Source organism: Desarmillaria tabescens (assembly GCF_030435595.1).
Source record: "Desarmillaria tabescens strain CCBAS 213 chromosome Unknown EV420scaffold_11, whole genome shotgun sequence".
Classification (NCBI taxonomy): Eukaryota; Fungi; Basidiomycota; class Agaricomycetes; order Agaricales; family Physalacriaceae; genus Desarmillaria; species Desarmillaria tabescens.
In genome coordinates, this window is record NW_026848310.1 from 1,329,259 (window position 1) to 1,357,258 (window position 28,000).

At 49.6% G+C, this 28,000-nt stretch overlaps 15 protein-coding genes across 15 annotated transcripts; 8 read left to right on the plus strand and 7 right to left on the minus strand.

Moving 5' to 3' along the window:
- Positions 1-135: 135 nt before the first annotated feature.
- On the minus strand, positions 136-1,900 carry EV420DRAFT_1531906 (C2H2 type zinc-finger-domain-containing protein; the record flags this gene model as incomplete). Its single annotated transcript, XM_060472699.1, has 5 exons — positions 1,803-1,900; positions 1,593-1,752; positions 488-1,539; positions 421-432; positions 136-373 (listed from the first exon to the last, which is right to left on the minus strand). Coding segments are annotated over exons 1-4 (1,297 nt in total), but the record flags the coding sequence as incomplete, so codon positions are not given.
- EV420DRAFT_1531910 (protein serine threonine phosphatase 2C) lies at positions 1,893-3,505 on the minus strand. Its single transcript, XM_060472700.1, has 5 exons — positions 3,094-3,505; positions 2,673-3,041; positions 2,463-2,627; positions 2,032-2,408; positions 1,893-2,000 (listed from the first exon to the last, which is right to left on the minus strand). Exons 1-5 carry the CDS (start codon positions 3,341-3,343, stop codon positions 1,956-1,958), a joined length of 1,206 nt encoding a protein of 401 aa, XP_060333316.1. The 5' UTR covers positions 3,344-3,505; the 3' UTR covers positions 1,893-1,955.
- A 91-nt stretch (positions 3,506-3,596) lies between these two features.
- EV420DRAFT_197474 (clasp N terminal-domain-containing protein) lies at positions 3,597-6,101 on the plus strand. The gene is made up of 3 exons (XM_060481179.1): positions 3,597-3,634; positions 3,682-4,325; positions 4,380-6,101. Exons 1-3 carry the CDS (start codon positions 3,623-3,625, stop codon positions 5,995-5,997), a joined length of 2,274 nt encoding a protein of 757 aa, XP_060333317.1. The 5' UTR covers positions 3,597-3,622; the 3' UTR covers positions 5,998-6,101.
- On the minus strand, positions 5,847-6,563 carry EV420DRAFT_197424 (ribosomal protein L34-domain-containing protein). The gene is made up of 2 exons (XM_060481178.1): positions 6,204-6,563; positions 5,847-6,157 (listed from the first exon to the last, which is right to left on the minus strand). The coding sequence occupies exon 1, from the start codon at positions 6,542-6,544 to the stop codon at positions 6,206-6,208; it is 339 nt and encodes a 112-aa protein (XP_060333318.1). The 5' UTR covers positions 6,545-6,563; the 3' UTR covers positions 5,847-6,157; positions 6,204-6,205.
- A 126-nt stretch (positions 6,564-6,689) lies between these two features.
- On the plus strand, positions 6,690-10,243 carry EV420DRAFT_1267157 (tRNA synthetases class II (A)-domain-containing protein; the record flags this gene model as incomplete). The annotated part of the gene is made up of 15 exons (XM_060467372.1): positions 6,690-6,848; positions 6,897-6,974; positions 7,024-7,051; positions 7,097-7,179; positions 7,232-7,427; positions 7,479-7,512; positions 7,565-8,075; positions 8,124-8,526; positions 8,579-8,868; positions 8,916-9,310; positions 9,361-9,565; positions 9,614-9,733; positions 9,782-9,862; positions 9,913-10,089; positions 10,142-10,243. The coding sequence occupies 15 exons, from the start codon at positions 6,690-6,692 to the stop codon at positions 10,241-10,243; spliced, it is 2,862 nt and encodes a 953-aa protein (XP_060333319.1).
- A 62-nt stretch (positions 10,244-10,305) lies between these two features.
- EV420DRAFT_1531925 (ribosomal protein S13) lies at positions 10,306-11,274 on the plus strand. Its single transcript, XM_060472701.1, has 5 exons — positions 10,306-10,401; positions 10,546-10,601; positions 10,653-10,786; positions 10,837-11,090; positions 11,140-11,274. The coding sequence occupies exons 2-5, from the start codon at positions 10,563-10,565 to the stop codon at positions 11,181-11,183; spliced, it is 471 nt and encodes a 156-aa protein (XP_060333320.1). The 5' UTR covers positions 10,306-10,401; positions 10,546-10,562; the 3' UTR covers positions 11,184-11,274.
- A 9-nt stretch (positions 11,275-11,283) lies between these two features.
- EV420DRAFT_1267231 (uncharacterized protein) lies at positions 11,284-11,910 on the plus strand (the record flags this gene model as incomplete). The annotated part of the gene is made up of 3 exons (XM_060467376.1): positions 11,284-11,590; positions 11,642-11,797; positions 11,852-11,910. 3 exons carry the CDS (start codon positions 11,284-11,286, stop codon positions 11,908-11,910), a joined length of 522 nt encoding a protein of 173 aa, XP_060333321.1.
- Positions 11,911-11,980: 70 nt separating this feature from the next.
- EV420DRAFT_1640914 (CCAAT-binding transcription factor (CBF-B/NF-YA) subunit B-domain-containing protein) lies at positions 11,981-13,141 on the minus strand (the record flags this gene model as incomplete). Its single annotated transcript, XM_060477161.1, has 2 exons — positions 11,981-12,766; positions 12,824-13,141. The coding sequence occupies 2 exons, from the start codon at positions 13,139-13,141 to the stop codon at positions 11,981-11,983; spliced, it is 1,104 nt and encodes a 367-aa protein (XP_060333322.1).
- Positions 13,142-13,159: 18 nt separating this feature from the next.
- On the minus strand, positions 13,160-14,321 carry EV420DRAFT_1531930 (ribosomal protein S10 domain-containing protein). The gene is made up of 2 exons (XM_060472702.1): positions 14,217-14,321; positions 13,160-14,172 (listed from the first exon to the last, which is right to left on the minus strand). The coding sequence occupies exon 2, from the start codon at positions 14,012-14,014 to the stop codon at positions 13,220-13,222; it is 795 nt and encodes a 264-aa protein (XP_060333323.1). The 5' UTR covers positions 14,015-14,172; positions 14,217-14,321; the 3' UTR covers positions 13,160-13,219.
- Positions 14,322-14,340: 19 nt separating this feature from the next.
- On the plus strand, positions 14,341-15,349 carry EV420DRAFT_1531931 (uncharacterized protein). Its single transcript, XM_060472703.1, has 5 exons — positions 14,341-14,597; positions 14,648-14,770; positions 14,817-15,032; positions 15,084-15,200; positions 15,253-15,349. Exons 1-5 carry the CDS (start codon positions 14,370-14,372, stop codon positions 15,274-15,276), a joined length of 708 nt encoding a protein of 235 aa, XP_060333324.1. The 5' UTR covers positions 14,341-14,369; the 3' UTR covers positions 15,277-15,349.
- Positions 15,350-15,372: 23 nt separating this feature from the next.
- EV420DRAFT_1640917 (uncharacterized protein) lies at positions 15,373-16,156 on the minus strand (the record flags this gene model as incomplete). The annotated part of the gene is made up of 7 exons (XM_060477162.1): positions 15,373-15,416; positions 15,471-15,570; positions 15,621-15,720; positions 15,771-15,814; positions 15,866-15,939; positions 15,989-16,020; positions 16,068-16,156. 7 exons carry the CDS (start codon positions 16,154-16,156, stop codon positions 15,373-15,375), a joined length of 483 nt encoding a protein of 160 aa, XP_060333325.1.
- Positions 16,157-16,178: 22 nt separating this feature from the next.
- Positions 16,179-20,325, plus strand: EV420DRAFT_1669721 (CobB/CobQ-like glutamine amidotransferase domain-containing protein; the record flags this gene model as incomplete). Its single annotated transcript, XM_060479031.1, has 2 exons — positions 16,179-17,853; positions 17,888-20,325. Exons 1-2 carry the CDS (start codon positions 16,332-16,334, stop codon positions 20,323-20,325), a joined length of 3,960 nt encoding a protein of 1,319 aa, XP_060333326.1. The 5' UTR covers positions 16,179-16,331.
- Positions 20,326-20,462: 137 nt separating this feature from the next.
- Positions 20,463-23,036, plus strand: EV420DRAFT_1531937 (uncharacterized protein). The gene is made up of 5 exons (XM_060472704.1): positions 20,463-20,804; positions 20,855-21,175; positions 21,225-21,343; positions 21,399-22,843; positions 22,894-23,036. Exons 1-5 carry the CDS (start codon positions 20,485-20,487, stop codon positions 22,948-22,950), a joined length of 2,262 nt encoding a protein of 753 aa, XP_060333327.1. The 5' UTR covers positions 20,463-20,484; the 3' UTR covers positions 22,951-23,036.
- Positions 23,037-23,113: 77 nt separating this feature from the next.
- Positions 23,114-25,143, plus strand: EV420DRAFT_1669727 (uncharacterized protein; the record flags this gene model as incomplete). The annotated part of the gene is made up of 5 exons (XM_060479032.1): positions 23,114-23,413; positions 23,520-23,826; positions 23,879-24,249; positions 24,314-24,390; positions 24,450-25,143. The coding sequence occupies 5 exons, from the start codon at positions 23,114-23,116 to the stop codon at positions 25,141-25,143; spliced, it is 1,749 nt and encodes a 582-aa protein (XP_060333328.1).
- Positions 25,144-25,363: 220 nt separating this feature from the next.
- EV420DRAFT_1619803 (ATP-dependent RNA helicase Prh1) lies at positions 25,364-27,993 on the minus strand (the record flags this gene model as incomplete). Its single annotated transcript, XM_060475516.1, has 12 exons — positions 25,364-25,456; positions 25,505-25,573; positions 25,622-25,855; positions 25,891-26,161; positions 26,208-26,422; positions 26,455-26,528; positions 26,577-26,775; positions 26,839-26,912; positions 26,969-27,120; positions 27,178-27,631; positions 27,677-27,757; positions 27,804-27,993. The coding sequence occupies 12 exons, from the start codon at positions 27,991-27,993 to the stop codon at positions 25,364-25,366; spliced, it is 2,106 nt and encodes a 701-aa protein (XP_060333329.1).
- Positions 27,994-28,000: the final 7 nt, after the last annotated feature.

Sequence of the window (28,000 nt, forward strand, 5' to 3'; positions counted from 1 at the left end):
TCGACTGCGCTCTTTGTGCCATAGCGCATAAGTTTTTTTTTGGTTGACAGTCAACAATGTCGACGGGCAAGTGATAAGCACTTCAGTTGACTTCTCACCATTGGGATAACTGTACTTTGTAGGTTGGGCTTTCCTGTGTCAATCAAAGCAATCAGAATTCGAACGTCAGGCCTTCACCTCCCAAAATCTCAACATACGCTCATTGGTACTAGGAAGAACGACGGTAAACTCAGTTACACTCTATTACCATCTGTGCCTCGTCTTGCAGAAGATCGCCTGGAAATATTGATACATGATGGTTGTACGAGCATATTAGCAATGTGTCTACTGAGATGCAAAAGATATCGACAACAATGTCGGCAATCACTGATCACTAAAATGGGTAGTTAGTGTAGAACATCCAGGAGAGAACAAGAATACTCACTTGAAGCACTGCACACAGAGAAGATCAGTGACGGATAGAGTATAGACATGGTATGGAACTTACATGGGTCTCTATAGTGTTTCTGGTGGTTGCCGATGAACCCGACTTTGGTCTTGAAATCCTCGCGCCGCTTCTGGTCTCTAAATTCTCGAACATGTCTCCCAGCTTCACGGGCCTCGCCACGATTTCTCGCTTTCACCACGTCTGTACCGCTGCCGTATGCTCCGAACCCACCCTTTCGTGGAACCAGCGCAGAATGCTTGTCCGCGAGTAATTGTCGCACGAGAGCCTTGCCGGAATTCGGATCCTCGTCCTTACGCCTCGAAAGAGTCGCAAAGGATTGGGCGTAGTAACGACGCATACTACGATGCCCTATACGTGCGCCTGAGGGCAGAACGAGTTCGTAGTGAGAGTCTCCGTAGGCGAGCTGATTGTCGGTCAGATCATCTGCGCTCCCGCTTTCTGACTCTGTGTCTTCGACAACTTCATCTGCATCTTGAGTGTCATCACCCTCAACATCTTCCCATTCGCCATCATCCTCCTTGCCTGCTGCATCATCATAGGAGCTAGTGAAGTCATAGTAATCGGAGAGCTCGAGCCGATCCGCTTCGATGTCGTATGCAATTTTGCAATGAGCTTTATCCTGCATGTGTTTTCGGACCGCGTCAAGAGTACGGAACTCCCGACCTTTGCCATTACAGTGGATACAAACGTTTCCAATGGCTATCTTCTCCCCGAGATAGTCGATTAAACCTGGCAGATCAACCAGATACTCTGCATCTGGGATAAAGAACGAGTGTGCGGAGGACATGTGGGTGAGATTATTCTCCAGCGAATCTGTCTCCTCTGGGCAGAATAGACACTGAGTTCGCGATATCCGTGAACGAGCGGCGGCAATTTTTTCATCGATGGTTTGATTAATTTCATCATCCGAGGCAGCCTCATCAATAGTCAGTGATTTTGGAGCTGAGGATACTGGTACAGGTTTCGGGATGTCTTGCTTTGTAGGAGCGTCCTGCCTTGGGGATCCTTTGGTAACATTTCGTAGCTCATTGTCCTTGTGTCGTTTAGAATTCAAGTGGGATCGATAAGCATTCTCAGTGGAATACGTTTTGCTATGAAAGTAAGTAAAAAAAATGAAAGGTTTGGGCTGTGAAGAAAAACTTACTTGCAAACATCGCAACTGGACCCATTCGGAGACGACATCACAGCAGTCTCAACCCTTCGCTCCAGCACTTTTTCATTGAAGACTGCAGCACTGACAGGAGGCAAGGAGGCAACACGGCGCTTCATGTTGTATCTGTGGTGATCCGACCTGTAATGCATCCCTAATTTTCAGAGTGAGAGACAATCCGGACGACGAGAAAAGGATGCTGACTCTGTTCCTCTGCAGAGAGGAATGCAATGGAACATGATATGCAGGTAAAGAGAGATTGCTGAGAGGAATCCATTGTTAACAAGGGAGTCGGTCGTTGGTATGCGGCAGAAGTATTTAATGGTTATTATATTATATATATATATCAATTACTCATCAAAGACGCTGAATCAGGATGGTAGTGTCATCCATCCACCGATCCTGTGCGTTCCACAGTCATCATTTGAGATACCTTATCCTCATCTGCACCCCCAAGGCTGTCTCGCAGGAGATGCAAAGCTGCATTGGTGCCTTTAGTCCAGACGATAGGTTCAATTATCTCTAGCCACCGTCGTCCGAGTGCCAAAATATCGAGGGTACCGCCCTCTCGGCTCTCACCCTCAAAAAGATCCATCAAACCGTCTGTGCACATCACGAGGCATGCTCTCGCTTTGCTGTTTGGGTCGAGCGTAATATGTTTCACGTCGGCAATGTTGGATACATATGGCGGCGTGAAACTCCTCTTTATGAATTGCTCGACGGATTGTTGAGTACGGAAGCCAGGAACTGCGTTCAAGAACACGCGTTCAGTATACACTCTGGGCAATTTGAACTCATGGTCACCGAGAGCTGGAAGTGCTGAGATCAGATGTTTTGTGGTGCTAAAGTATATCGTGAACTTGCCTCGTGTGACGGCAATGGCTCCGAGAACCCTATGCCTCACTATGCATCCAGGTTCGTCTGGGTGCTCTTGCTTAATTCTCTCCACTTCGCTGCTTTCGGTACCATTGTGGTTAGAGCTCAAGAGAATAGCTTCCCAGACCCCAGATTCGTCCTGCCTGCCGTAAACTTTTCACGGTGAAATAAAAGTCGGCGTAAAGGACCAAAGCATACCTGCTTGACAATCCCCCAGGCTTGCCACCCAAAGATGCGTCTTGGTGGGATCTACAAGGGAGACCAGGACAGTTGTTCCCCTCATACAACGCAACACCTTGGTAATATTCTGGCCACCTCGATCCGAGCCATTAATAACGTCTCTAACGGCGACATCTGAAAGACTGTCCAGTGCGTGAGGGTCCGGAAAGATCTCGAGGAGGTCACGGGCAATTGCATTATCTAGAGATGAGATAGCATTGACCATCACGTCCGAGATGGATGTCGAACTGTAATCTGTATGATTATCCAGGAAATTTTGGATGTGCTGCTTTACGAGAGAGGGCAGCATTTCGACGGCGTAGTCAGCAGTTTCTTCTCCAGCATGCCCTTGGGGGCTTGTCAGTCCGCTACGAATGGCGGAAAAGAACTGGATAGTTACCATCAAAGATGGCATGGAAGCGCCAAATACCAGTAGAAAGATGCCAATCTTGTACCACATATCGATCCTGACTGTAGCACTCTGGGTTGGGGGATGGTTGGAAGGAGACTGAGTCTGTCGAGCCATGCGAAGTTGCAGAAGCCAAACGAGTGAGCTCGTTGGAGAGATCTGGCTCAGACAGTAATGTATACGTCCAGCGAGCGCCGTCTTCAGGGTAACCGAAATCAGTTGTGCGAGGATCAGGACTCATTGTTGTCGATAGTTATCTGCAAGTGCAGTGTAATACTTATAGTTAGTGCCCAGGGCTGAGGGCACCTGAACTGAATTGGCTATTTCAATGTTGGGCAGAGGGTGGGGGTATTATAGGACAAAACACCCTTACGGCTGAAGATAATCACGGAACGAGCTTAAATGGGGATTGGTGGTGGCAGTGCAGTACAATCGCGAGCACGTGATGTTTAGTGTCACGCCTGCCCAGTCGCCGTCATCATTACGGGACCCGCACCTTGTACTCGAACCAATACCAGCAATGGCCCGACAGGCAAGCCTCTCCTTTTTTACCAGCGAAAATATCTGACATACCTTCAGGTTTTGTCTGCCAACGACGTCAAGCTTCGCATCGAGGCCCTCGTTCCCCGTCTCACCCTTATTGAAACGGAGGAATCGTGGGACACTATTGCCACCTCGATAACAACCCTTACTCAAGTATGCAAGGATGGTAGTTGTGAATATACAGAGGTAATAGTGTCCTCTGTGCGGTCGCTGTCGAATCCAATTACCAGCGCTATCAAATCTGAACGAACACGGCTGTCGGGCGTGGCTATCGACTGCATCACAGAATTGGCTACTGGCCTTGGCACGTCATTCGAACCCCTTCTTCCAGTGTTCTTCCCTGCCCTCCTTTCACTATGTGCACGCACAAACAAAGTCTTCGTGACCCGCGCTCGAGCCTGCATACTAGTCATCATCGAATCGACGCAGCTCCCTTCAATTCTTCCATACTTCGCTCACTCAATCAAGGACAAGTCGATGTCACTGAGACTGGCTGCTGCAGAAGGTGTCTTGACGTACATGAATTGCCTTAACCCACCAGATCTGGAGAAGGAGGTTAGGGCAAGAGAAATTGAGAACCTGATCAAAGCGACGACAAGGGATGCCAATGCAGATGTTAGGAAGACTGGGAGAAAGGTCTTTGACGCCTTTAAGGTTCTATTGCCTGATAGAGTGGACAAGTACGTCGTATCATCCACTGCTCGTTGCTGCACTATTGACGACGGCCGTTCTAGTTTTGTTGCTCCTCTTACACCGACAATCAAGAAGTATCTAAACATTGCACCCAAAAAGGGTCTACCGCCCCTCCCGCCACTGCAGGCCTCGACGTCCAACAGTACAAAGAGTCACCTATCTCGCTCCGTACCCGCTCCTCCATCTTCATCTGCCGCTGTCACTTTGCCATCCAAATCCACTGCGTCACGACCCGCTCCCGTGTTAACTCATTCGACGTCATCAAGTAGGGCCAGCTCACGTTCTCGCACCGCTCCAGAGGGCCCGAAACCAACCGCTGTGTCAGGCCCTAAGAAGGGAACCATGCCGCCTCCAGATACCATTCCTACAAGACCCACACAGCCTTTACGGCATCCGGGCCCGCCTTTGAAATCTAGTTCAGCCTCGTCAGCTAGTAACGATAAGAGGCCTACGCCGCCCTTACGACCTGGCATGCCGGCCTTCCGCTCTGCGACAAATCTCAGATCTGCACCTGTACCTGCACATTCAGACAGTGCTGTTGCTCGCGGACCCCGACGGGAACTTGTACCTTCGCAACACGCTCCCGTGCCAAGCAGTCGGGCTCAGCGAGCGCCATTACCACCCCCAAGCAAAGTGCGCAACGATGAGTCTGACAATAGCAGATCAACAAAAAGTATTCAACCTGTTCAACAGTCAACTACAGTCCAAGCGACTTGCCCTGCGTCTTCGAATGGTAGACCCAAGATCGTTATTGGCCAGAAGCCAGAGCTGCCTCAATTGTCTACAAAGCCTTCATATGCCGACAACAAAGTAAAGGCAAAACCCTTGATGAAACCTGTGGCTAAAGCAGAGGCATCAGCTTCTAGCAAGCGACCGCCTGTAGCTCAGAAAAAGCCAGAGAAAGCAGCAGCTAAGCCGATGTGGGGTAGCCGACCTGCCAAACCACCTGTCCCAAAACATCCCCCCCGCAGCAGAAGCGTTCCCGCCCGTTCTCGGACAACGACGGCATCATCCTCAAAAACAGAACCGTCCTCGTTGAAGGGCACTACGGAGGAAACTTCTAACGAGTCTGCGAAGGACGTTGAGAGCAATGAACAAGCAGATGCAGAGGGTGCCGGTGTCGCTGTCGACGACACCGCAGAACGTGTACAGGAAAGTGAAGACCATGCCTCAGAGCAACAGCCAGCACCCTCCATTTCATCTAGTCACGACGAGGAAACACCTGAAGGAGAAGGTGGGGCTGCTGACAGTTCAGACGAAACTGTGAGAGTCGAAGAAGCAACGGATACTCCCAACAATGCCCCACAACAAGTCATCATTGCAAAGCCTTTGTCATTTCCAGTGGACGCTCCTGCCACACCTCCGTCAAGCCAAGGAGAAAATATTGCAAAGCCGCAAAAAACTCCCATTTCGGCTTTGCTGTCTTCTATTGAGCAAGGGTTCCTGTTTACACCAGCATCGCCTCTGTCTCCACCAATATCGTATCTATCCTATCCTCGGGGGATGAATGATGCAACTAACCTGGCAGCGCCATTCCCTCTGCAGCCCAAAATGCTGTTTGGTATCTCAACGGATTCTGGATCGGAGAAATTCGTGCAACCTTGGCCGATAGATAGGCAACGTCTAGTGGCTGCTGAGGGTGAGAATGGATGCAGATAGCGGATATTTGTCCAGTAGTCATCTCGTTGTCGTATACACTCACGTTCTTAATTTAAGTAGATAGCTTCATATAAGTATTCAATATCGAACCGCTGTGATTTTTGCTGAGCGGTGATAGACAAATTGGGAGTGATGACAACGCAACCCAAACAATGTGGAACTGAAAATATAAGATATACGGAAATGCTGAGCGTTGACAAACATACCCTCAGTGCGAGAGATATTTCCTGTGTTTTGCCCTGCGCCTAGCCAATATCTTCCTTCCTCCTCGCGACTTGAGCCGTGCCAAAAAACCGTGTCTGCGTTTCCTCTTTCTTTGGGATGGTTGATATTCAGTGCCCATCTGGGCGAAACGAAGCTGCTGCAAGGATCCTAAGATGGGTGAAGGGTGGGCGAAGGACTGCGCAAGGAAAGGGCTGGCTCTGGCAACGGATATTATGGGAGAATTTTGGTGCTGGAAACTGCGAGGCCGTATGAGGGATAGCACGGCAGAGAGAGGCGGAGGACGGGCCAGCAATTGCAGCAGGCCGGGAGGTACTCGAGGCATTGAACCAACAATTAATTTCGGCAACGGAAAGAAAAATAGAAAATAATAAGGCACACGTGACTTGGTCGAGTCAATGCGCCTTCGACCACCATCGATCCGTATCGTCTACCACCACCTCTCTCCTTACCGGCGTTGCATTCACACCATGTCTTCCCAGTCGAACGACGGTCCCTGGTCCGCCGTTAGAGTTCGCGATGAGTTCTTTAACTTCTTTCGGTCGAAGGAACATACTTTCGTACCGTCTTCACCGACTATTCCATTCGACGATCCTACTTTACTCTTTGCTAATGCCGGAATGAACCAGGTATGCATTGTGAAAGTACCATTTATCTACTGGCTGACCCTTCTCCAGTACAAGTCAATTTTTCTCGGCACGGTAGATCCGCATTCAGAGATGTCTAAATTGAAGCGCGCGTTCAATTCCCAAAAGGTCATTTCTAGCTCAACTAGAATTTGCAGAAAGTCTGATTTGATTTTAGTGCATAAGGGCGGGAGGGAAACATAATGGTACGCCGCCGTTACTTGACTTATTACCCTTCTCATGTTTTGCAGATCTCGACGATGTCGGCAAGGATTCATATCACCATACATTCTTTGAGATGCTTGGCAACTGGTCTTTCGGAGATTACTTCAAGGTATGCGCCGTATTACTACTCTACCCTTACACGACCTGAACAAATCTTCTAGAAAGAGGCCATTGCATACTCTTGGGAGCTCCTGACTGAGGTTTACGAACTTCCGAAGGATCGTCTATACGTGACTTACTTTGAAGGAGATCCCAAAAACAACCTCGAGCCTGATTTAGAGGCCAAAGAATACTGGTTAAGCCAAGGTGTCTCAGAGGACCATATTCTTCCGGGAAACGCCAAAGACAACTTTTGGGGTATGCATCTCCGCGCCCTTATTGTGATAATTGCTTATACACATCGTACAGAAATGGGTGCTACTGGACCGTGCGGACCGTGCAGGTGTGTATAGTGCTCAGCTTTCCAAGACTGCTTTTCGCTCATTTGACTGCAGTGAAATTCACTTTGACCGAATAGGCGGTAGGAATGCCGCAAGTCTAGTCAACCAAGATGATCCCGACGTACTGGAAATATGGAACAACGTCTTCATCCAGTTCAATCGCGAAGATGATGGTTCCCTAAAATCACTTCCCTCCAAACACGTCGATACGGGTATGGGTTTCGAACGGCTCGTATCCGCTGTGCAGGACAAACGCTCAAATTACGATACCGATGTTTTCACGCCGATATTTGCCAAAGTGCAGGAGCTCACGGGAGTACGCCCGTATGAAGGCAGATTTGGAGACGAGGATGCTGACGGCATCGACACTGCCTACCGGGTAGTCGCAGACCATGTTAGAACCCTTACATTTGCCCTCAGCGACGGAGGTGTCCCGAACAAGGACGGCCGCGGGTACGTACTTCGACGTATCTTACGTCGGGGAGCACGTTATGCCCGAAAGAAACTTGGCGTGACTATCGGTTCATTCTTTTCGTCTTTGATGCCTGTCGTTGTCGATACTATGGTATGATTTACTTTACGACGCTGTTCTCTATCTTATCGCGGTCTCCAGGGTCACACGTTTCCCGAGATAACTCGGAAAATCGCGGAAATCAAAGAGATTCTTGACGAAGAAGAAGAATCTTTTTCTCGGACTCTTGATCGTGGAGAAAAGCTCTTTGAGCAATATGCCGCGCGCGCAAGAGAGCAGGGAGCAAAAGAGCTGAACGGAAAAGATGTCTGGCGGTTATACGATACCTTTGGTTTTCCTGTCGACCTCACGCGTTTGATGGCAGAGGAACTTGGACTTGGCGTGAACGATGCTGAATTTGAAGAAGCCCAGGCCCACTCGAAGGAAGCCAGTAAGGCGACAGGGAAGACAGAAACCAGAGTCCAGGTGAAGTTGGACGTACACGATATTGCTTCCCTTGAGAAGATGGAAACAGTACCTAAAACAGACGACTCTGCGAAATTTGGTAAGTGTAGTGGATCGCCTGAGATTTTTATGTCCAATGAATAGCTTTATAGGTATCGGAAATATCGATGCATCGATAAAAGCGATATTCTACAACAAGTCTTTTGTTGGATCAACAGAATCTATACCTCTCGATGCCTATTTTGGTTTGCTTCTGGACAAGACGAGTTTCTACGCAGAGGCAGGAGGCCAAGAATACGACACTGGAAACATTGTAATTGACGGAGTGGCTGATTTTGAGGTCACTGACGTCCAGGTTTACAACGGCTATGTTCTACACACTGGCCGCCTAAAATATGGAAATCTCCAAGTTGACGACGTTGTGGTATCGTCATACGATGAAGTGAGTGGAGCTGTTGTTTCATTATTTTTGTTCTCAGTAGTATACAGCTCCGTCGCTGGCCGTTGCGGAACAATCACACCGCAACGCATATTCTCAATTTCTGCCTCCGTGAAGTTCTTGGCGACCATATCGATCAAAAGGGATCACTAGTTGCGCCGACAAAACTTCGTTTCGATTTTTCGCACAAGGCGTCTATCGGTCTCCCAGAACTGTCAAAGATCGAGGCAATGTCAGTGGACTGGATCAAGCGCAATGTAAAGGTTTTCAGTAAAGATGTGGATCTGCGGAGCGCCCAGAAAATTCCGGGACTTCGCGCGGTCTTTGGAGAGACGTATCCTGATCCTGTCAGGGTTGTGACGCTAGAGTACGACGCCGATGAGATTGCGCAGGATATTGAAAATCCCAAGTGGCGGAGTACAAGTGTTGAATTTTGCGGTGGGACGTGAGTGGTAGTTTTTATGATGCATGAGTGCTTATTGAGTTGGTGGATAGACATGTGGCGAAGACTGGAGACATCAAGGACTTTGTGATCCTGGAAGAGTCTGGAATCGCCAAAGGGATACGTCGAATCATTGCAGTCACTGGACATGAAGCTGCGGACGTCAGTCGGATTGCTGACAATTTCAAGGCGAGACTGGATCAACTAGAGCAGATTTCTGGGAAAGAGAAGAATGCGGGGATGAAAGCTTTGGGCGTCGTACGTATGTATTTGTTTGGAGAGTGCCCGAGTTAACTTGATATATAGGAACTGGGTCAAACCGACGTTTCTGCGATCAAGAAGGCAGAGTTGAAGGAAAGACTTGCTGCGATGCGGAAAGCATTTGACAAGCAGATCAGGGAGAAGGAAACTGCAATGAACAAGGAGGTGCGTGAGATGACTGGGACCTGATTGTGTACTGACTGCTGTTGTTAGGCGATTGACCGAGTACAGCAGCATTTCAAGGGTGGAGCGTCGTCGTATATTGCAGTTCTTGAAGTGAACGGTAGTTCAAAGGTGGGAATTGTTTCATTTGCCTGTGTGCAAGGCTGATATGGTTGGTAAAGATACTTCAAAATGTTGTTTTGCAAGGACGGAAACTGGGGAAAGCGGTGTACGTTTTCAGCGTTGACGAGGAGGGAAGCAAGGTTGGGCATGTGAACCATGTGCCGCCTGTATTGAAGGAAAAGGGTGCGGATGCTCGGACGTGGGCGTCAAAGGTTGGTGAGGTGCTTGGAGGCAAGGTAAGATGAGCTCGGTTGGAAGTGTGTTTTCAAACTGACTTTTTTTTTTCAGGCTGGTGGGAAGGAAGATTCTGCGCAGGGTGTGGGTGCTGATGTGTCGCGAGTGAAAGAAGCTGTTGCTATTGCTGAAGAATATCTATCGGCGTACCTGTAATAATGTGTACTTTTTAATTATTTAGAATGATGGCCCTAAGTAGAATGAATTTGTCACGCATCACACGTTACGATCGGTGTGAGCCAAACAGAGCACGCAAAAGACCTCTCTTGCAGGAAAATACGGACGACGTCCACGCAAGCCTACTTTACGCTTCGGTGAGTGTATTTCTACATGGCAACGGGATGTTGTATCCAGTTTATGGATGTTCGCGCGTTTGAATGGAGGAAAACGGTGGATTTGAAGCTGGATGCAAGGATCTGGATCAGGATGTACTGATGCTGACAATTGTGTTATTGCAGGCAAACGACTACTGACCATGTCTCTCGTTGTTCCCGAGGCTCACCAGCAGTTCCAAGTAGGTAGTTTTCTGGTATGGGAAGGGTGATATGCTGAATTATGGGTGTAGCACATTCTTCGACTTTTGAACACCAACGTCGATGGAAAGCGCAAAATCATGTACGCGCTGACTGAGATCAAGGGTGTTGGGCGACGATACTCCAACTTGGTGTGCAAAAAGGCTGATGTTGATCTCAACAAGCGGTGAGTATAAAGAGTGTTTAGGTTGGGGTGTATATCTGACTGTGAAGCAGTGCCGGAGAGCTCAACTCTGATGAGCTAGAGCGAATTGTGACGATCATCCAAAACCCTACACAGTTCAAGATTCCTACGTGGTTCTTGAACAGACAAAAGGACATTGTGGACGGCAAAAACTCGCAGATTCTGTCTAACGGAGTTGACTCCAAGTTGCGTGATGACCTTGAGCGGCTGAAGAAGATTCGGGCTCATCGTGGATTGCGACACTATTGGGGTCTTCGTGTACGTGGACAACACACCAAGACGACTGGTAAGTGAATATTTATCTTATGGACAATGGAGGTTTAATAATTGATTAGGCCGCCGTGGCAAGACTGTTGGTGTGTCAAAGAAGCGTGGTTAGATACTAGGATGTTTATGTCTGTCATTGAATCTATGCCGTTTCGTAGCACGTGATGTAGAAGATTCGCGTAAAGACGTGAAGTGTGTGTGAATTGTTAAAGATGGCTTGTTTTCGTCATCCATGGATTGCTGGCCCCTCAATGAAACGCAAACACTCATTCGATGACTCACCCACTAAACGTCCTCGCTTCTCCACAAACATCGAATGCACCCTCTCCAACCTCTCCCTCAACAGCACAGCCCCGCCAGACAACAATGACCCGCCCTCCCCGCCCAACGCCGTCGACGTCTCAGAGCTCCTCCCCGACGACATCATCCCCGTCGATGCTCAGCTTCCCGACAGCGTCGAAGAGCCCATCCACGACGTAAAAATGAACAAGTCCACTTGGTACGAGCCAGAGCCTGACCGTAAGTTGTTTCCGTGTCATTCTGCTCTGGCGCGTCCTCATCGTCCCACAGGCATCGTCGTCACCGACCTCGACTCGTCCGACGACGAGGAAGACGATGAACAAGATACCACCCTGTCGATATCCCCCGCCCTCATCGACCGCATCCGGAACCGTCAGCTGTCTTCCACGCTGCCGACTCCCACCACTCACGCTCTTGTTCTCTACCGTCCCTTACCCATTCCCACCACAGAAAAGCCGGCAGAAAAGCCAGCAGAGCCAGAGCCACAACCACAACCAGAGCCACCCGCAGACGACGACGCGATGGACGTAGAATACTGACATTTACATTTGTACAATCTAACTAAAACATGCTATCCCGTAGAATACAAACCCTCTGTGAAAAATCCCTCTAATTACCTCCCCCGTTGTACTCATCTGACCGTGGCTGCATCGGCGTATTCAGCTGAGCATACAATCCCTGAGCATAGTTTAGCTGCGAATGTCGGTGTCGCGCGTGAGCATGTGGGTGAGGGACGTGGTGCATTTGAACAGTCGCTGGATACGGTGAAGTCAGCGTAATCGACGATGGGCCCTGCGCTGCTCCCATCCCTCCCGCTTGCCGCATCTGCGAGTACATCGTGTGCGACGACGGTGCCGCCATTTTGTTCTGACTCTGGCCCATGGTCATGTTCATCGGTTGCACCGTCTGCCCGTATGGCATGTTCATCATTCCCATGGACTCTGGAGACATGTACGTTTCCGTCTCTGGTTGGTGAAGATTTGTGCTCATCATACGTGACGATGAGTGAGAGTGGTGATGATGCGCATGCGAAGGTGGTTGCTGTTGTTGCTGCTGAGCTTGCTGCTGTTGTTGCTGTTGAGCTTGTTGTTGTTGCTGCTGCTGAACCTGTTGCTGCTGCTGCTGCTGTTGGTGTCGAGCAAGAGGGGGAGCCATCTGGTGCTGCTGAGGCGGCGGCTTAGGAGGCAACTGCGGCGACGCATCCTGCTGCATTGGCGAACCATCATCCCCGTCTTCGTCTTCATCAACCGTCGCCGACGACGGTCCCGCCTCTGCTGCGCCATCGTCCCCATTTGCCGCCTTTTGAGCAGCAATCTCCTCTGCAGTCAAAAAACGGCCTCCAGGGCCCCGAGGACGTCGCATCGCATGCTTGTGGCGCGACTCGTGGAGATAAGGCTGCACCAACAACCAATGAGAAGAGAAAAAAGATTTAAAAAAAAAAAAGACGCGTACCTTTCGTTGACGAGACAGACGATGAACTTCATCCAGTCGTGCACGGGCCACCCGACGCTTCAAAATACGAAAATATTGCTTGGCATTGACATAGAGCGGCTCGTCGTCTACACCACCCTCCAGAGAATCGGTAATGTGGTGCTGAAACGACGGGTAGACGGTATTCGAACCATGCGAGTTCTCCAGGGAAGGTGCAGGGTTGAGCTGACCGTCGATTTGAGTATCAAGCGCACCGTCAATGGGCGGGCTGTTTTCCCAATTTTGAAGAGGATACGAGGCAGGAAAGAGCTGATCGACGACGTGCTCCTCCATCGACATGATTGGCTGCGAGCGGAGGGCGGTGATTGGACGTGCCCGTTAGGTAAGATTATCAAATACGGTCAGGTGATATATACATCATGTGCCACGGCCCGATAACGCCGCCAGCTCCTCCTTCACAATCTTCTCTCCGAGTTGCTTGATTTTTGCACCAGCCTCAGTGACCTGTACTGTTCCCCTCGTACTCTCAATACGGCCCAGTCCAAGAGGTAACCGTTCCCACACTGTAGTTCGCATACCTACACCTCCCATGTTGTGCCGTTGCAAATACAGAATCCATCGTCGCACAACCTCTTCATCCGCATCCCATGCCTTGATCATTCGTTTGTGCACTTTGCGTTCAAAGTTTTCTTGCGACTTTTTGTACGCAAACGGACTGCGAGGAACAGTCCACATCGAACGCTGCGTCGGCAGCATCACTACCCGCGACACAGGTATCGCAAGGGATGACGCCGCATGAGAAGCAAAATGCGTAAACAGATCCAGTAGACGGGGAAAGTGTGAACGGAACTGAATCGAGGCAACCGGTATCGAATGCGTATGTGGATGGTAGTATGGTAAATGGAAGCTTCGTCCGTGAATCAGCGCAGAGGCGTATTCTCGTTCAGTGAATTCTGTGTCAAGGGAGGCGGCGGGTATTGGCAGCATTTTTGCCTCTTCGTCGACATCCCTGAGGTTCGACTCGAGTGTTTTCCGCCCAGGTCGAATGCGGCTTAGAGTACTGGAACTACCCTGGAGTAACCGACGTCCTGCGTTGAACATTTCTTTTGCGTTCTGTGCTGGCCTGGATACAGATGAGGAATACCATTGATTGGAATCAAGGAAAGGCGCACAAGGAAGGGGTTTTGAACTCGGATCCTGTCGAGTGTTCATCGGTCAGGCCAGATGCTTGAAATTCCCTGAGAAGAGACAATTAACAGAGGCATTGGAAAGCGAACTGTACATACTTTAATAAAATTTCTTCCATTTTCTTGTCCAATTCTTCCTTGGTGTCCGCCAATGGGAGAGCTTCTGCATCGTTTTCGGGTACCCTATTGCTCATCAGCACTTGCGCTACGCGTCAGACAAAACTTACTTTGCATCAGTAGAATTGAGTCTCCTGCACGATGGAATAGCAGGCAAGCACGGACGACGTATACGACGAAGCGGTAGCCTCAACATCATTGGAAGAAGACAAGCCGGAAAAGGCAACAGGGCAAAACATTTTCTTTCTCTTCCTCACTCCATCATGCTCGCCTCGAAATTATCACAAAAACTTGGCAAGGAAAAGGAAGCTAGCGACGGCGAGGAGGAGGAGGAAATTGAGATACCTTTGCATGGGCTGTCCTCGGATGACGACGACTCTTCAGACGAAGACGAGCCGGAGCCCACTCCAGTAGACGTGGAAAAACTTCCTACGATTGCCAAGGACGACGCCAACGTGAAACGGCGACTAGAAAAAGCAAAGCGGTCGCCGGTATGTACGCTTTTTTTATCCATCGCTGCTTCGACTTAGTTTTCTTGCAGTCAGACGACCGAGGCGTGCTATACCTAGGCAGAATACCCCACGGCTTTTACGAAGAACAGATGAAGGCCTATTTTTCGCAATTTGGGAACGTCACTCGTATACGTATCTCGAGAAACAAAACGGTACTGTTCCGTTTATTTATTGGCTGCTAGGCTCACTTTCATGAAGACGGGTCGTTCAAAACACTATGGGTTCATTGAATTCGACTCTGCGTCTGTCGCGCAGATCGTTGCGGAGACGATGGACAACTACCTCCTTATGGGCCATATCCTGCGGTGCAAGGTTATACCCAAGGAAGAGGTGCATCCTCAGCTATGGGTAGGAAGTAATCGCAAGTGGAGAGTGGTCCCTATGGATCGTGTAGTTCGAGTGGATCATAACAGGGTACGTTCAAGTCTGATTGTTCTTGATTTACTTGTTGAACTTTCTACGTAGCCTCGTACTGTTGAGGAGCAACAAAAGGCGTCAAAACGGCTGCTGAAGAGGCAGAATGAACGGAAACGCAAGCTCGAGGCGGCAGGTATCCAGTATGATTTTGATGCAGTGGCATATGTAAGTCTGCCGTGTCCAATGCTCTTAGCTGTACTGAACATTCAATCTTCAGAAAAAACCGGTGAAGGGCTCATAGTTCTACACGGTGTATTGCGGCGACAGCATATATGATACATTATAACGATACAGTTTTGAGAGCAACTACAGCAAAGCACAAGCAAAGCAGTCGAGTTCAAGCATTCTGGGGGATCAAAGCCGTAACTATTCTATCGTTCTCTGCGAGCGGAATATCGGCCATGTTCTGCGCTCAGCCAGCGAAGGATCACTCACCGTTACAGGCCTCTTTCACGAGACCCATCGCCTTGATGTGTTTGGCTTCGTAAGTTTGAGCCGAAGCTAGCAGCGTATTTCGTCGTTTCTCAGCTGTGCTCTGCACCAAAATTCAGTATATGCTGGGTGAGGAATGATGCATTGACGAACAGCTAGCAACTGCTGTTCTTGGTGGAGGCGATCCCACAGGGCTCGTATCTCGTCTTCTATGGACGCGTATTCCATTGTAAATCGTTGGAATTCCTCGTTGCTAGAGAAATTGAATCAGTATCATCGTGGAAATGCGGTCATGGTACGTACGCCGCCTGATACGTAGACTGAATGTTTGCCGACGCGTTCGTAACCTATGGCACTGATGAATATTTGGGAAGAGACAAAATCAATGCAAGGAATACCTCTTTCAAAAGGTGCTTTTGCGCGGCAGCCAGAAACTTTTTCTCTGTTTCTTTCTTCTTCTTTTCCTTGGTAGCTACCAGACGCGTTATATGTTGGTGTACATCAAGCTGGAGGAGACCAACCAAAGACGCGTTCGGCGAGAGCCTGCTGAAGCCTGGGCCACGGTAAGATTGACGGAATTGCATCTGTCCAGCGACGCACATTTGGTCATCGCTACCATTACTCGCCTGCGACGCCATAAAGCTGAACTCGTCGCCATTGTCTTGATTCTTAGCCTTCGTGCGAGCCATGGAAGATAGAGGATGAAATAATTAATTAATTAAATTAGCCGCGTCCGACGTCGATCATCGGGACGGACCCGCCGGACCCGCCTTTTTTTTTCACGACCACCATCTGCTGCGATCGCGACCAGCAATAGGCCACCGTCGTCCAAAGTGAGGATACTCGCTTACCCCTCCAATAGATATGCTTATCGTTTCTTGTAGAATGCTCGTCCTCTTTGGATCCTCTTCTATTTCTGTTCAGAAGAGGGATATTTTGCTCCGTGCAATCCAGGCAATAGTTCCTACCATCGTCTCTGTCGATGCCGTGTGGTTGCATATCGTCAAATGTCGCTCCAAGTCGGCCGAGTCTGAACTATCGGATCTTCAATCTCCGTCGAGAAAGAACCTGGATCACCTCTTGACCTATGGCGATAATATCCAATTAGCCGGCACAGATTTCACTTCCCACAATGTAGTCTACGTGCTTCCACGGATGGGGTCTATCTCACCGTGGTCAAGCAAGGCGACCGACATTTCCGTCATTTGCGATTTGGGTGACAGTGTGGAAAGGCTGGAACGGGGCGTTGCATATGCCTTCGGGACGGTTGGAGGCAAGGCCATTTCTGAAGATGAAGTCGAAGCAATTGCCCATTTGCTCCATGACCGTATGACGCAGGCTGTCTATCAGCACCTTCCTTCTGAAGACGCCATATTCTCGCACAACGAGCCTAAACTCCTCCGCACCGTCGACCTGTCTGGTCCATCTCCCAAGGACATCTTCATCCAGGCAAATAAAGATTTGGGTCTCGCGTTATCTCCAGATGAGATTGACTACCTGCTGGACGCATACACCTCTATTAACCGCAGTCCCACGGATGCCGAGCTATTCATGTTCGCCCAGGTCAACTCTGAACATTGCCGCCATAAAATATTTAATGCGTCGTGGACTATCGATGGTGTCCCTCAGCCGTATTCCCTCTTCCAGATGATCCGCAATACCGAGAAATTATCTAACAAGGGCACGTTATCGGCTTATTCGGACAATGCTGCCGTTTTAGAGGGTCATCTTGCTCCGCGGTTCTCCCCTCACAAGGGTTTATACACTTCTCAACAGGAAGACATGCATATTCTGGTCAAAGTGGAGACGCACAATCACCCTACTGCTGTTTCTCCATATCCCGGCGCTGCTACCGGTTCTGGAGGTGAGATCCGAGATGAGGGCGCAGTCGGTCGTGGATCGAAACCGAAAGCTGGCATGGCCGGTTTTACGGTTTCCAATCTTCTCATCCCAGGTTTTGAGCAGCCTTGGGAAACGGATGTTGGGCGTCCAGGGCATATTTCCTCCGCTCTGGATATCATGATTGATGCTCCCCTTGGTGCCAGTGCCTTCAACAACGAGTTTGGTCGCCCAGCGCTGGCGGGATACTTCCGTACATTTTGTGAACGAGTTGGTGGAGAAGTGAGGGGCTATCATAAGCCGATCATGATTGCTGGTGGCTACGGCAATGTTCGACCTCAGAACGTGTACAAGGGAAAGATTAGCGAGGGCGCGAAGATTGTGGTTCTCGGTGGTCCTGGACTGTTGATAGGTCTTGGTGGAGGTGCAGCATCAAGTCAGATATCGGGAGCGAGCTCAGCTGAATTAGACTTTGCGAGTGTGCAGAGGGACAATGCTGAGATGCAGAGACGGTGCCAACAGGTCATTGATGCTTGCGCTGGTGCGGGTGACCTAATCGAGAGCTATTCATGATGTTGGAGCAGGTGGACTGTCGAATGCCTTACCCGAACTTGTTCACGATTCTGGTCTGGGTGCCGTCTTTGAGATTCGGGATGTCCCAGTGGCGGATGCGTCGATGAGTCCTATGGAGATTTGGTGCAATGAAAGCCAAGAGCGATATGTTCTTGCGGTCTCCGCCGATAAGATCAATGATTTTGAGGACATTGTGAAGAGGGAACGGTGTCCTTTCGGTGTAGTCGGTGTTGCTACCAAGGAGGACGAGCTGGTGGTAACAGATCGACTGTTTGGAAACGATGTCATCCGCCTCAAGATGTCGACGCTCTTTGGGAAGCCACCCAAGATGTCGCGGACAGACACTTCCAGACGAAGTGACTTGCATGCCTTCGACACTACGCTATCCAAATATGTCACCCCGCAAGTGGATATCCTTTCTGAGGCCGTAGACCGTGTCTTGCATCTCCCATCTGTGGCCTCCAAGTCCTTCCTTATCACCATTGGTGATCGTTCCATCACGGGCCTCGTCACCCGCGACCAGATGGTTGGTCCTTACCAGGTGCCCGTCGCGGATGTCGCAGTTACGCGTACATCCTTCGGCTTCGATGTCCTTAGTGGAGAAGCCATGGCCATCGGTGAGCGGACTCCGCTTGCAATTCTTCGGCCGGCTGCGTCTGCGCGTATAGCGATTGCTGAAGCGTTGACAAATCTCAGCGCAGCATACGTCGGGGATATCGGGCGGGTCAAGCTCAGTGCGAATTGGATGTGTGCTGCGGGGAAAGACGGCGAGGGCGCTGGTTTGTACGAGGCCGTGAAAGCTGTGGGTCTGGAATTGTGCCCACAGTTGGGGGTTGGCGTTCCTGTTGGTAAAGACTCGATGTCAATGGGTATGAGGTGGAAGCAGGAAGGAGAAGAGCGGGAAGTTACGGCGCCGTTGTCGTTGATTGTTACAGCATTCGCTCCTGTTGTCAATGTGGAGTTAACCTGGACGCCTCAGCTACAAGCAGTAGAGGATACGGTGCTGGTTTTGTTCGACCTTGCCAAGGGGGAGCGGAGGATGGGTGGATCTGCCCTTGCCCAAGTCTTCAAAGAAGTTGGAGACGACGCACCAGATGTCAATGATGCCGCCCTCTTCAAAGCCTTCCTCTTGGGTCGTCAAGCAATCAAGGTGGATGGTCCTAGACATTGTATTGGCTTATCACTGACCGTTCAGACTGGTGGCCTCTTTACTACTATTGTGGAGATGGCATTTGCTGGACATGTCGGAGTGGACATCACTCTGACAGATGAGGACGCCGCTGACGCATTATCTGCCTTGTTCAACGAGGAGCTGGGGGCTGTTGTGCAGGTGAGACGGTGTGACGTGGAGAAACTTCACAAGGCATTTAGCGATACAGGATTCCCGCAGCAGTATATCCATACTGTGGGCGTACTCAACGCTGATCAGACTGTCCGGGTAAAGCGCGGACCCGAAACGCTCTTCGCCAGTCCAAGAAGTGTATTGCAGAAGAAATGGTCGGAGACGTCTTTCAAAATGCAGGAGCTGCGCGACAATCCGTTCGCAGCAAAGGAGGAGTTCGATCTTATTGATGACAACTCGTACAATGGGATAACCTATGATCTTACATTCTCTTACACTCCGACGCCGACCTATAACTCCCGTCCCAAGGTCGCCATTCTTCGGGAACAGGGTGTCAATGGTCAGATAGAGCTGGCGTGGGCATTCACTGCGGCAGGGTTTGACGCCGTCGACGTACATATGTCTGATATTCTGAGCGGGGCTGTCAGTCTCGATTCATTTCGGGGTGTTGCTGCGGCAGGGGGATTTTCATACGGAGACGTCCTTGGTGCTGGGAAAGGGTGGGCACACTCTGTCCTCCTGCATTCCACTGCAAGGAGACAATTTTCCTCATTCTTCAGCCGAAGCGACACATTTACGCTCGCTATATGCAACGGTTGCCAGTTCCTCAGTCATCTTCGCTCTATAATTCCCGGGGCTCAAGACTGGCCAGATTTCAAGCCTAACCGGAGTGAACGATTTGAGGGGCGGACGGTCACAGTGGAAATCGTTTCGAACGAGTGCACAGCGTCATCCGTATTCTTGAGAGAGATGCAAGGTTCCAAACTTTCAGTCGCCGTAGCTCACGGAGAAGGACGGGCGGCGTTCAGTTCCGATGAACAGAGGAAGGCCGTAGAAGAGGAAGGTCTAGTCGCAGTGCGGTATGTCGATTCACAGGGCGTTCCGACTGAGAAGTATCCTTTGAATCCGAATGGTAGCCCTGGGGGTATTACTGGAGTCCAGACTCCGGATGGGAGAGTTCTTGCGCTTATGCCGCATCCCGAGAGAGTGGTAGCTTTGGAAAGTAACAGCTGGTATCCAGCTTCGTTCAGGAAGGAGTGGCGTGGGAGCGGGCCTTGGTTTAGATTGTTCCAAAGTGCCCGTAAGTGGTGCGAAGAAGTTTAAAAAATGTAGTACAGATTTTGTTAGTGTATAGATACGTGAATTTTGACTAATATTAGATATTCACTAAGTACGGGCCGGACCTGGCAGAGTGGCGGAAGCGGCGCGGTTGGCGGCGTGACAACCGTCACTAATTGTGACATCCTCCACTTTCTTCTTACAATGACACACCGACGAGCACCATCCATCCACAGCGCTGGCACCTCAAAAAATGGCAGGTCAGACTCCCCAAGGGTACAGAAAAACCAGCGCATTCGACCTCAACCTTCCGATCCTACACCACCGCCGCCGCCACCACAAGCGAAACCGAACCTCGGAATGTCCCCAATGTCCAGATACAACCATAATCTCAAAGTCCTACGACGGAGAGATCCTTCAATAACAACAATATTTGATCAGTTTAGCCATGTCTGTGTCTATCATCACAACGGATCCAAGTGGGAAAAGTTGGGATACGAAGGCAGCATGTTTCTCTATGAAAGGCATGTTAACCTGGTTTCTTTCGTATAGATGGCTCTTATTCCCGCAACAGAGAATCATACCCGCCATATGGCTTCTACATTCTCAACCGCATGGGAATGGATGATTATATCCAACGGATTCATCCAGAGGACGATATGGGACTGCATGGGAGCTACCTTATGATTCAGTCTTATCCCGATTATACTTCTGAAAGGATAGCTCGTGCAGAAGAGCAGCATCCTCTACAGCGCCCAGACAAATTCAATGATGTCTATAGTCTCCCAGAACCTCCAGACTCAATCACACACAAGAGCCTCAGTGGCACCAAGACTGTTGGCCTTTGGATGTTTCCCACTGACGCCCGGGAGCCTCTAACTGTAGTTATGAAACGGTACAGTATTTATTTAACAATCGCATATCTACATCTGATGCCATTGCAGTTTGCATAAATATATCCAGAGAAACGAGCCGTATCCTGAAGAGTTCAGATATGGCCCCAACAAACCACCCCCGCCTAATCCACACCTGCGCACTACAACGGCCTCGCCTTCTACACAAGGTCAACTTTCTGGTTTTGTTTATCTCTCGTAATAAGCTGACCTCTATCCATCCAGTCGAATCTAAGCCAGCGTCTACTTCCAACAATGGACCAAACAGTTCTACTAATGATGATGCCCATGGCACTCCTGCCTTCAACTCATTACTGGCCAAGCTGGGTGCTCAGAAATCACCCTCGCCTTCATCTTCGCGCATAACGCCTTCAATGCCCCCGTCTTCTGGCAGTTCTTCAAAACTCACCGTTGATTCATTGTTTGCGGCTTTGAATGGAGGTGGCGTTTCTCAGGATGCTCCTGGACCACCACCACAACCACCCCAGTCCACAAGCACGACCGGCATCCCATTACTGGATTCGATATTCGCATCAGCAACTCCTGCCCCCGTTTCTAACGGCTCTGTCTCACAGTCCGCTTCAGTCTCGTCAATTACAGCCACGATACGCCCGCCTTCCGTAACGAAACCCATTATTCACTCACCCATTCCCACCAGCACTTCATTACCCCAGATCTTGAACCAAGATGTCATTTCTACTCTTTTAGGCCTACCGCCTTCTCGGACAAACTCAGCGGCGACGTCTGTATCAACATCAACTTCTCATAGCAGTAATTCGCGCTCACATCCAAGCTCGCGAGAGGGAGATTGTTCGGATGCAGGATATTCTGAATCGAGCACGGTGCTGGATCAAGAGGCTGAGCTAGATATGGAGCTGCAAGCGGCTGGTGCTAGTGCAGGACGGCCATTGCTGAGCAGGGAATTCCCCTCCGGTCTACTGGGATCAAACAGTAATGAGAGGGTGAACGGGGATGTGACGCCCCGCGCTCCGTTACCACGGTTGGGATCTATGCCGCCCGCATCCGCAAGCCATGCATGCCCCCCGCCGATGAAGACATCTTGGTCAGATACTACAGTACAACGTGTACTTTCAACGTCCCAGTCTGGGGTTGTTGCTCCTACACCACCACCAGTCCATGCAGACATGGTCCCTCTGAATGGCAATAGTAACGGAAGACGTCTAGTGCCATTTGACGAACCGGACCCTAGTCTGTGGCCTTATCCAAGAGCGCCCATTGACGAAGATCAGGAGGAGGAAATTCTGGAGCTGGATTTCGAAGACACAAGCGCATTGAGTGACGCAGATGCATTTAGGGAGGCCGAGATGAATGCTAAGAAGAGAAACGGTCACAACAATCAGAGAAAGAAAGGGAAAGCCAATAGTAGGGAGCAAAGAGACGCGATCGAACGTAGCTGGGATGTTCCTGTACCTCCGGCTGTCCCAGCGTCACCATCACTTTCACCATCACCACCTCCATCTACAGAGATAAGGAGTGCGCCGACGACAGTGAAGATGACTGTCAATGGGTCGATGAAGGTGAATGGAAAGGCGCCAGTTGCAGGGCTGGATTCCGATGCGGTGAAGGAGAGTATCTTGGACGCGGTAATCCCTGGAGGACGACATGTAGATAGAAATGAGTTTGTGCGAGAAGTACTGACTTTAATTCATGTGAGTATCCTGTATGGTGTTAGTGGATACATGCTCACCATCTTTTGCAGACGGATAAAAAATTTGTAGATGACCTCTGGCAGGATTATCTCGGACGGATGCGATAAATGTAGCCCTAGTAGTATAACGATCACGCCATCACTTTCATGTCATGTCGCATATATTAGTCATTCTCTATTACGCGGTGCCGTGCACAAGGCGTGGGAAACGGCAGAGGTTAGGTGTACAAGGCAAAGCTGTGTCAAGAATACCTCCTTGCTCTCGACAGTCATGTTAGTCGACAACCCAGTATCTCCCTTCGCCTTTTCTCCTGCAGATATCTCTGAATATCTCAATGCCGATTTATTCACACCCAGTATGCCTTCGTCGTCGTCAGCAGCGTCCTCCTCGTCCCGAGCTTCGTCGCCCCAATCCCCGTTTCAGTCCCTTTTGACTCCTCCGCAGTCCTCGCTTCCGACTTCTTTTCCTGAGGTATATGACTCTCCCAATTCTAATAATTTCTTCAACTTCCTTGAAGATGAGCTCAAGCTCGTGGAGCCATTTCCAACATCCTCGGCTCCGTATGACTTTGTCGGCGCACTCAATACTGACTCCACGCCTGACATGCAAGCCACCTTCGCCATCGATCCGCAACTCATGATTTCACCATCCAGGTCACTCGGATGAAATAGACGAGGAGGAGCACGAGCAAGCAGACACGAAGACTGTCACCATTGCACCCATTAAAGTTGGTGGCCATGGCAAGGCTCGCAAGGGCACCGTGCAAAGCGGTGGCATTGTAAAGAAGTCTTCCTCAACACATCCGCCCGCTGCAGTTTCCAAGGGCGTCATTTCTACTTCCTCCAAGGAGAATGAGATGGACGATGACGACTTCCCTGCTGATTGGCGGCCTCCCCCGGAGGTCTATGCTAAGATGTCCAGCAAGGAGAAGCGCCAGTTGCGTAACAAGATCAGTGCCAGGAACTTCCGTGTTCGAAGAAAGGGTTTGTTCATTTCTCCGTCTGTTATGCTAAGGCTCACCTTATTCTTCAATAGAATACATTTCTACTCTCGAACTTGATATTGCGGAGCGGGACAGACTTCTCCAAGCAATCCGGACAGAGTTAGGGTCGTCGCAGTCGGAAAACCATGCCCTTCGTCAAGAGATATCTGCATTGAAGAGAGCTCTTCTTGAAGGCCGATCCACATCCGAACTTACAGCAGACGACATTCCTGTCCTCAACCTTCCTCCACCTGGGCCGATTCCTGCCCTAGTATCGCCAGTTACTCCTCCTACCTCGTCTCCTTCGCTTATCACACCGAACACTCAGAAGGACCTCTCGCCGTCTCAGTCAGGGAACTTTTGGGGTGGTGTATCTCGGATGGGCGGCGGCGTCACCCCTGTGCATACAGTGCTCATTCCTGACGTGACCCGCAGTAAGCTGCAAGAGAATATCAACCCTGCTCTCAACGGTGAGAACAAAACCTAAGACTTCAACTTCCGGAATGCTTGGTGGCTTCGATGGTTTCGCCGACGGCCATTTGTTTACTATGAAAAGCCTTGATTCGTCAGTATCTATTTTTCAGTGTCTCATTTGATCATATCGATTTACTCGGTTAATTATAGATATCGCATGCAACTCTGGACCAAGATGGCATCTCAGCAAGCACCGTATTCACCATCTTCCATTCCTTCACCGCCTTCGTCGCCTCCTACGCCGAATCCTCTCTTTTCTCCTTCTCCGTTCACAAACCCTTCACTTCCTTATCTCACAGGTTCTCCATACTCGAACTCCACGTCTCTCCATGGACTTGCCTCGTCTTTGGGCCCCAAATTTTTCCAAGCGTCAAGCAAGGCCAACTTACCCTCGACGCAGGACAGGCCGTCGCTTCCCATGTTGGGAAATACGTTGAGCACACTTCTGGCCGGAAAACACCATTCTTCCAACCCGCCTTCATCCAAATTACCATCGGTCGCAGCAAAGGAACAACAGAGGGAGAAGGAACAACAACAACAAGCTATGATCGCTGCTTTGGCCAGTCAAACTTTGTTGAAACGCCTCGGCAGTGCGTTCTGGGACGCCTTCGCTGGTGGATCTTCACCAGGCAATGCCTCGTCGTCAATTAAGATTGATACTGATAAGGTCAGGAGGGTCCTGGAAGGCAAAGCCGTCGTGAAGGTCGTCGATGTCGAGGAGCAGAAGGTTGTTCGAAAAGAAATGGGAGCAACGAGAAGGACAACCGAAGTCAAGAGCGAACCGAAGGATGTGTGCTCGTTGTTGGAGGAGAGTATGAGGAGCCTGACTCTCGGAAAGAAGTAATGTATAATGAGTACATCATATAGAATAGTACCTTCTACTCCTCCCATCTCAACCTCTGTATTTTACTTCGTTTCTTGATTTATTACATTTTATTGATATCAGTAGGCGCAAGTCTTCTATCCACCTTCCTTCAGTTGTAATGTAGTCTCGCGTTGTTATAGTCAGTTAGTCTATACGAATAGTCTGTATAGCAAACATTCACACATCTAGTTTGTATTAATTATGCAGTACGTTGGTTAAGGGCACCTAGTGTTTGAAAGAAGCCCTTTGGTATGGAAGAGACTCCACGAGCGTATATGTGATTGGTATAAATCTGATGACTTTTAAGCCATCCGAAGAGAAGCAAGAAATACGGACTTACAAGCTCGTCATAGATCAGAGCAGGAACTTTTTTTTCAAACATGGAAGAACCAGGATGAATTTTAACAATCTGCTATCATGGTCAGCTCTCGGTCAAAAGATGTTGAGGACAGCTAACCGATGGACCCATCGTCTGTTTATATGACCCATCAGGTTGCAAAAACGCTGAGTTTTGCACAAGTCCGTGTCCTAAGCTTTTCAAAATCGGTTCTTCTTCGCCACAAGACACGTTTGGATCCACGTCAACTCGCACACACACTTGCTTTAGCTGCGCTCTGATCTCCTTCGCCTCAAGAAGGGTCCTCTCGTTTAAGAAGTGCTTCTTGCACCATTCCTTCCGGGAGGCCTTACTCTCAGATACAGGCAACCTTCCTCGTAGGCGCGTACGACATTAAGGAGGGTGAGGTGGTCCCCGCTCGGATGTCGAAATTTGCGTCGCGAGTCAATGATCGTTTCCCGCTGTTCGGAATTATCAATGTAAAGTTTGGAGGATGCGGAGAGTATAGAAATGATGGATAGAATTTCGGACGTGCAGCCGTAATCCTTCGAGGCAAGAATGGCACGGGCGTGGATGGGTTCCAGCGGGAAGGCAGCCATATTCCGTCCAACTTTGTGTAAGCTCTTTCTTCCTGTCAATGCCATCAATAATGAAAAGAGTCTTGAAACGCGGCTTTGACTTGCGAGACGTCAGTAATATTAAAAACACGTCGTGGGTACACTTACTTGAATCTTCTTCAGGCCTATCCATCAGGTCCAGGTTCTCCAGCTCTTGCCCTATGCATCGAAGCTGGAGGAGACTTGAAGTAAGTCCGCATCGTAATATCTCAGGCTTCCGCAGACAGAGGCATGTTTTTAAATGAGGCTTCCGTATACAATCGATAACAATGCCCCATCCCCTGTTTATCGCGGAATGAAGCCTCTGAGTGCGCAGAATGGTAATCTTTTACTTACTTCTCTCCCGGCACGTCCGGTTCGCTGCATGGCCGAAGATTGAGTGATGTCCCTTGTTAAAAGGGTGTCGAGACCTGTGCTACCGTCCATCACTGCGATGTATTCAACAGAAGGTCACATACCTCCTCCAGTATCGCTCGTCAGGTATCGCTTTTCTTTGCATTTCCCTGTATCAATGACATATTTCACACCGGGTATTGTGATAGACGTCTCGGCAATATTTGTTGCAAGAATACACTTGCGCGTGTTCGACGGCGGCGGAGAAAACGCTTTTGCATTCTGTCCAGGAGCTTGAGCAGCGTACATGGAACAGACAAGGACCTGAAGGAGAAAAGCACATTTTAGGATGGATTTGAGTTACAAGTCGCTAGGTGAACAACTCACTTCCATTCGACCGGGTGGCAATCTTCGATTTAAGGACTCTATTGATTTTTCAAGACTTTCAATGTCTTCTTGACCTGAAGAGATGCGTTTGTATGTATATATGCGAGACACAAGGTTAAACGATGAGTACCCGGCAAAAACACAAGAACGTCTCCCGGAGGTTGGTCCATATGAATCTGAAAAAACGTTCGTAAAGCTGCATCGAGATAGTCCATCTGATCCATGGCAGAGTGATAGATCTTCACAGGATGCTGACGTCCTTTCACGTACAATATTTTGGCTCTGATTAGGATAAATTAATGAATATGCGGGGAAAAGAAGAGAATAGACACCACTCACTCCGTAAAGTACTTGCTGAATTTTTCTGCGTCAAGCGTAGCGCTCATAATGACGATTTTGAGCTGACAGTTTGAAGTCTCTCTCTCCTTTCCTTTGCCTTTGCCATTGGTGGAGGAGACGCGCTGCTTTTGTATTGACTTGAGGTGACTGAGCAGCAAATCGGTTCTGAGCGTTCTTTCGTGGGCCTCGTCGACAATTACGACGCTATACTTGGTGAGGAGTGGGTCTGCCAGCAACTCTCGAACAATCATGCCGTCTGTAAGATACTTGATGCGTGTAGAAGGGCTTGAACGTTCGTCGAAACGAACGGAATAGCCAACCAGTCTTCCGACGGTAGTATTCTGCTCCACTGCCACGCGTGTGGCAAGAGATGTAGCAGCGACTCTTCGCGGTTGGGTCACAGCAATCAGGCCACCTCCTGCCAAACCAGACTCCAAGATATACTGAGGGACCTCTGAGTATGATGAGATGGGAAAGTCGCGATCATTGACCGACTTACGAGTAGTTTTTCCGGAACCGGTCTCTCCAATCAGTACAGTCACATCATTGTTGCGAATTTCTTCTATGATAGCAGCTTTGCCTGCGATGTGTTAGTGTGAGCAATGAAGAAGGAAGTAGGCAAACACCTTTGGCAATGGGCAAGCTGTTTCTCTGTTCCTGTATCGTCGATGGCGGCATGCTAGTAGCGCATCCATTTTGCGATATTCGAAGGCGTTTTCGCCCGTTTGTCTGCACTCTCTTCTGTCCATTGGACAAGACACCATGAACCTTGAGAGGCGTCTTCCGTGGCCTGTCCTCGTCGTCGCTGACGTCCATCCATTGT

Coding starts and splice junctions, on each gene's coding strand:
- EV420DRAFT_1531910 (XM_060472700.1), bottom strand. CDS start 3,343: ATGAGTCCTGATCCTCGCACAACTGATTTCGGTTACCCTGAAGACGGC. Junction 2,628..2,672: donor CCTGGGGGATTGTCAAGCAG/GTATGCTTTGGT, acceptor CACCGTGAAAAG/TTTACGGCAGGCAGGACGAA. Junction 2,001..2,031: donor GGGGTGCAGATGAGGATAAG/GTATCTCAAATG, acceptor TGGAACGCACAG/GATCGGTGGATGGATGACAC.
- EV420DRAFT_197474 (XM_060481179.1), top strand. Junction 4,326..4,379: donor TTGCCTGATAGAGTGGACAA/GTACGTCGTATC, acceptor CGGCCGTTCTAG/TTTTGTTGCTCCTCTTACAC.
- EV420DRAFT_197424 (XM_060481178.1), bottom strand. CDS start 6,544: ATGCCTCGAGTACCTCCCGGCCTGCTGCAATTGCTGGCCCGTCCTCCG.
- EV420DRAFT_1531925 (XM_060472701.1), top strand. CDS start 10,563: ATGTCTCTCGTTGTTCCCGAGGCTCACCAGCAGTTCCAA. Junction 10,787..10,836: donor GATGTTGATCTCAACAAGCG/GTGAGTATAAAG, acceptor ACTGTGAAGCAG/TGCCGGAGAGCTCAACTCTG. Junction 11,091..11,139: donor ACAACACACCAAGACGACTG/GTAAGTGAATAT, acceptor ATAATTGATTAG/GCCGCCGTGGCAAGACTGTT.
- EV420DRAFT_1531930 (XM_060472702.1), bottom strand. CDS start 14,014: ATGAACACTCGACAGGATCCGAGTTCAAAACCCCTTCCTTGTGCGCCT.
- EV420DRAFT_1531931 (XM_060472703.1), top strand. CDS start 14,370: ATGCTCGCCTCGAAATTATCACAAAAACTTGGCAAGGAAAAGGAAGCT. Junction 14,598..14,647: donor AAAAAGCAAAGCGGTCGCCG/GTATGTACGCTT, acceptor GTTTTCTTGCAG/TCAGACGACCGAGGCGTGCT. Junction 15,201..15,252: donor ATTTTGATGCAGTGGCATAT/GTAAGTCTGCCG, acceptor TTCAATCTTCAG/AAAAAACCGGTGAAGGGCTC.
- EV420DRAFT_1531937 (XM_060472704.1), top strand. CDS start 20,485: ATGACACACCGACGAGCACCATCCATCCACAGCGCTGGCACCTCAAAA. Junction 20,805..20,854: donor AGCATGTTTCTCTATGAAAG/GCATGTTAACCT, acceptor TTCCCGCAACAG/AGAATCATACCCGCCATATG. Junction 21,344..21,398: donor GGCCTCGCCTTCTACACAAG/GTCAACTTTCTG, acceptor CTATCCATCCAG/TCGAATCTAAGCCAGCGTCT.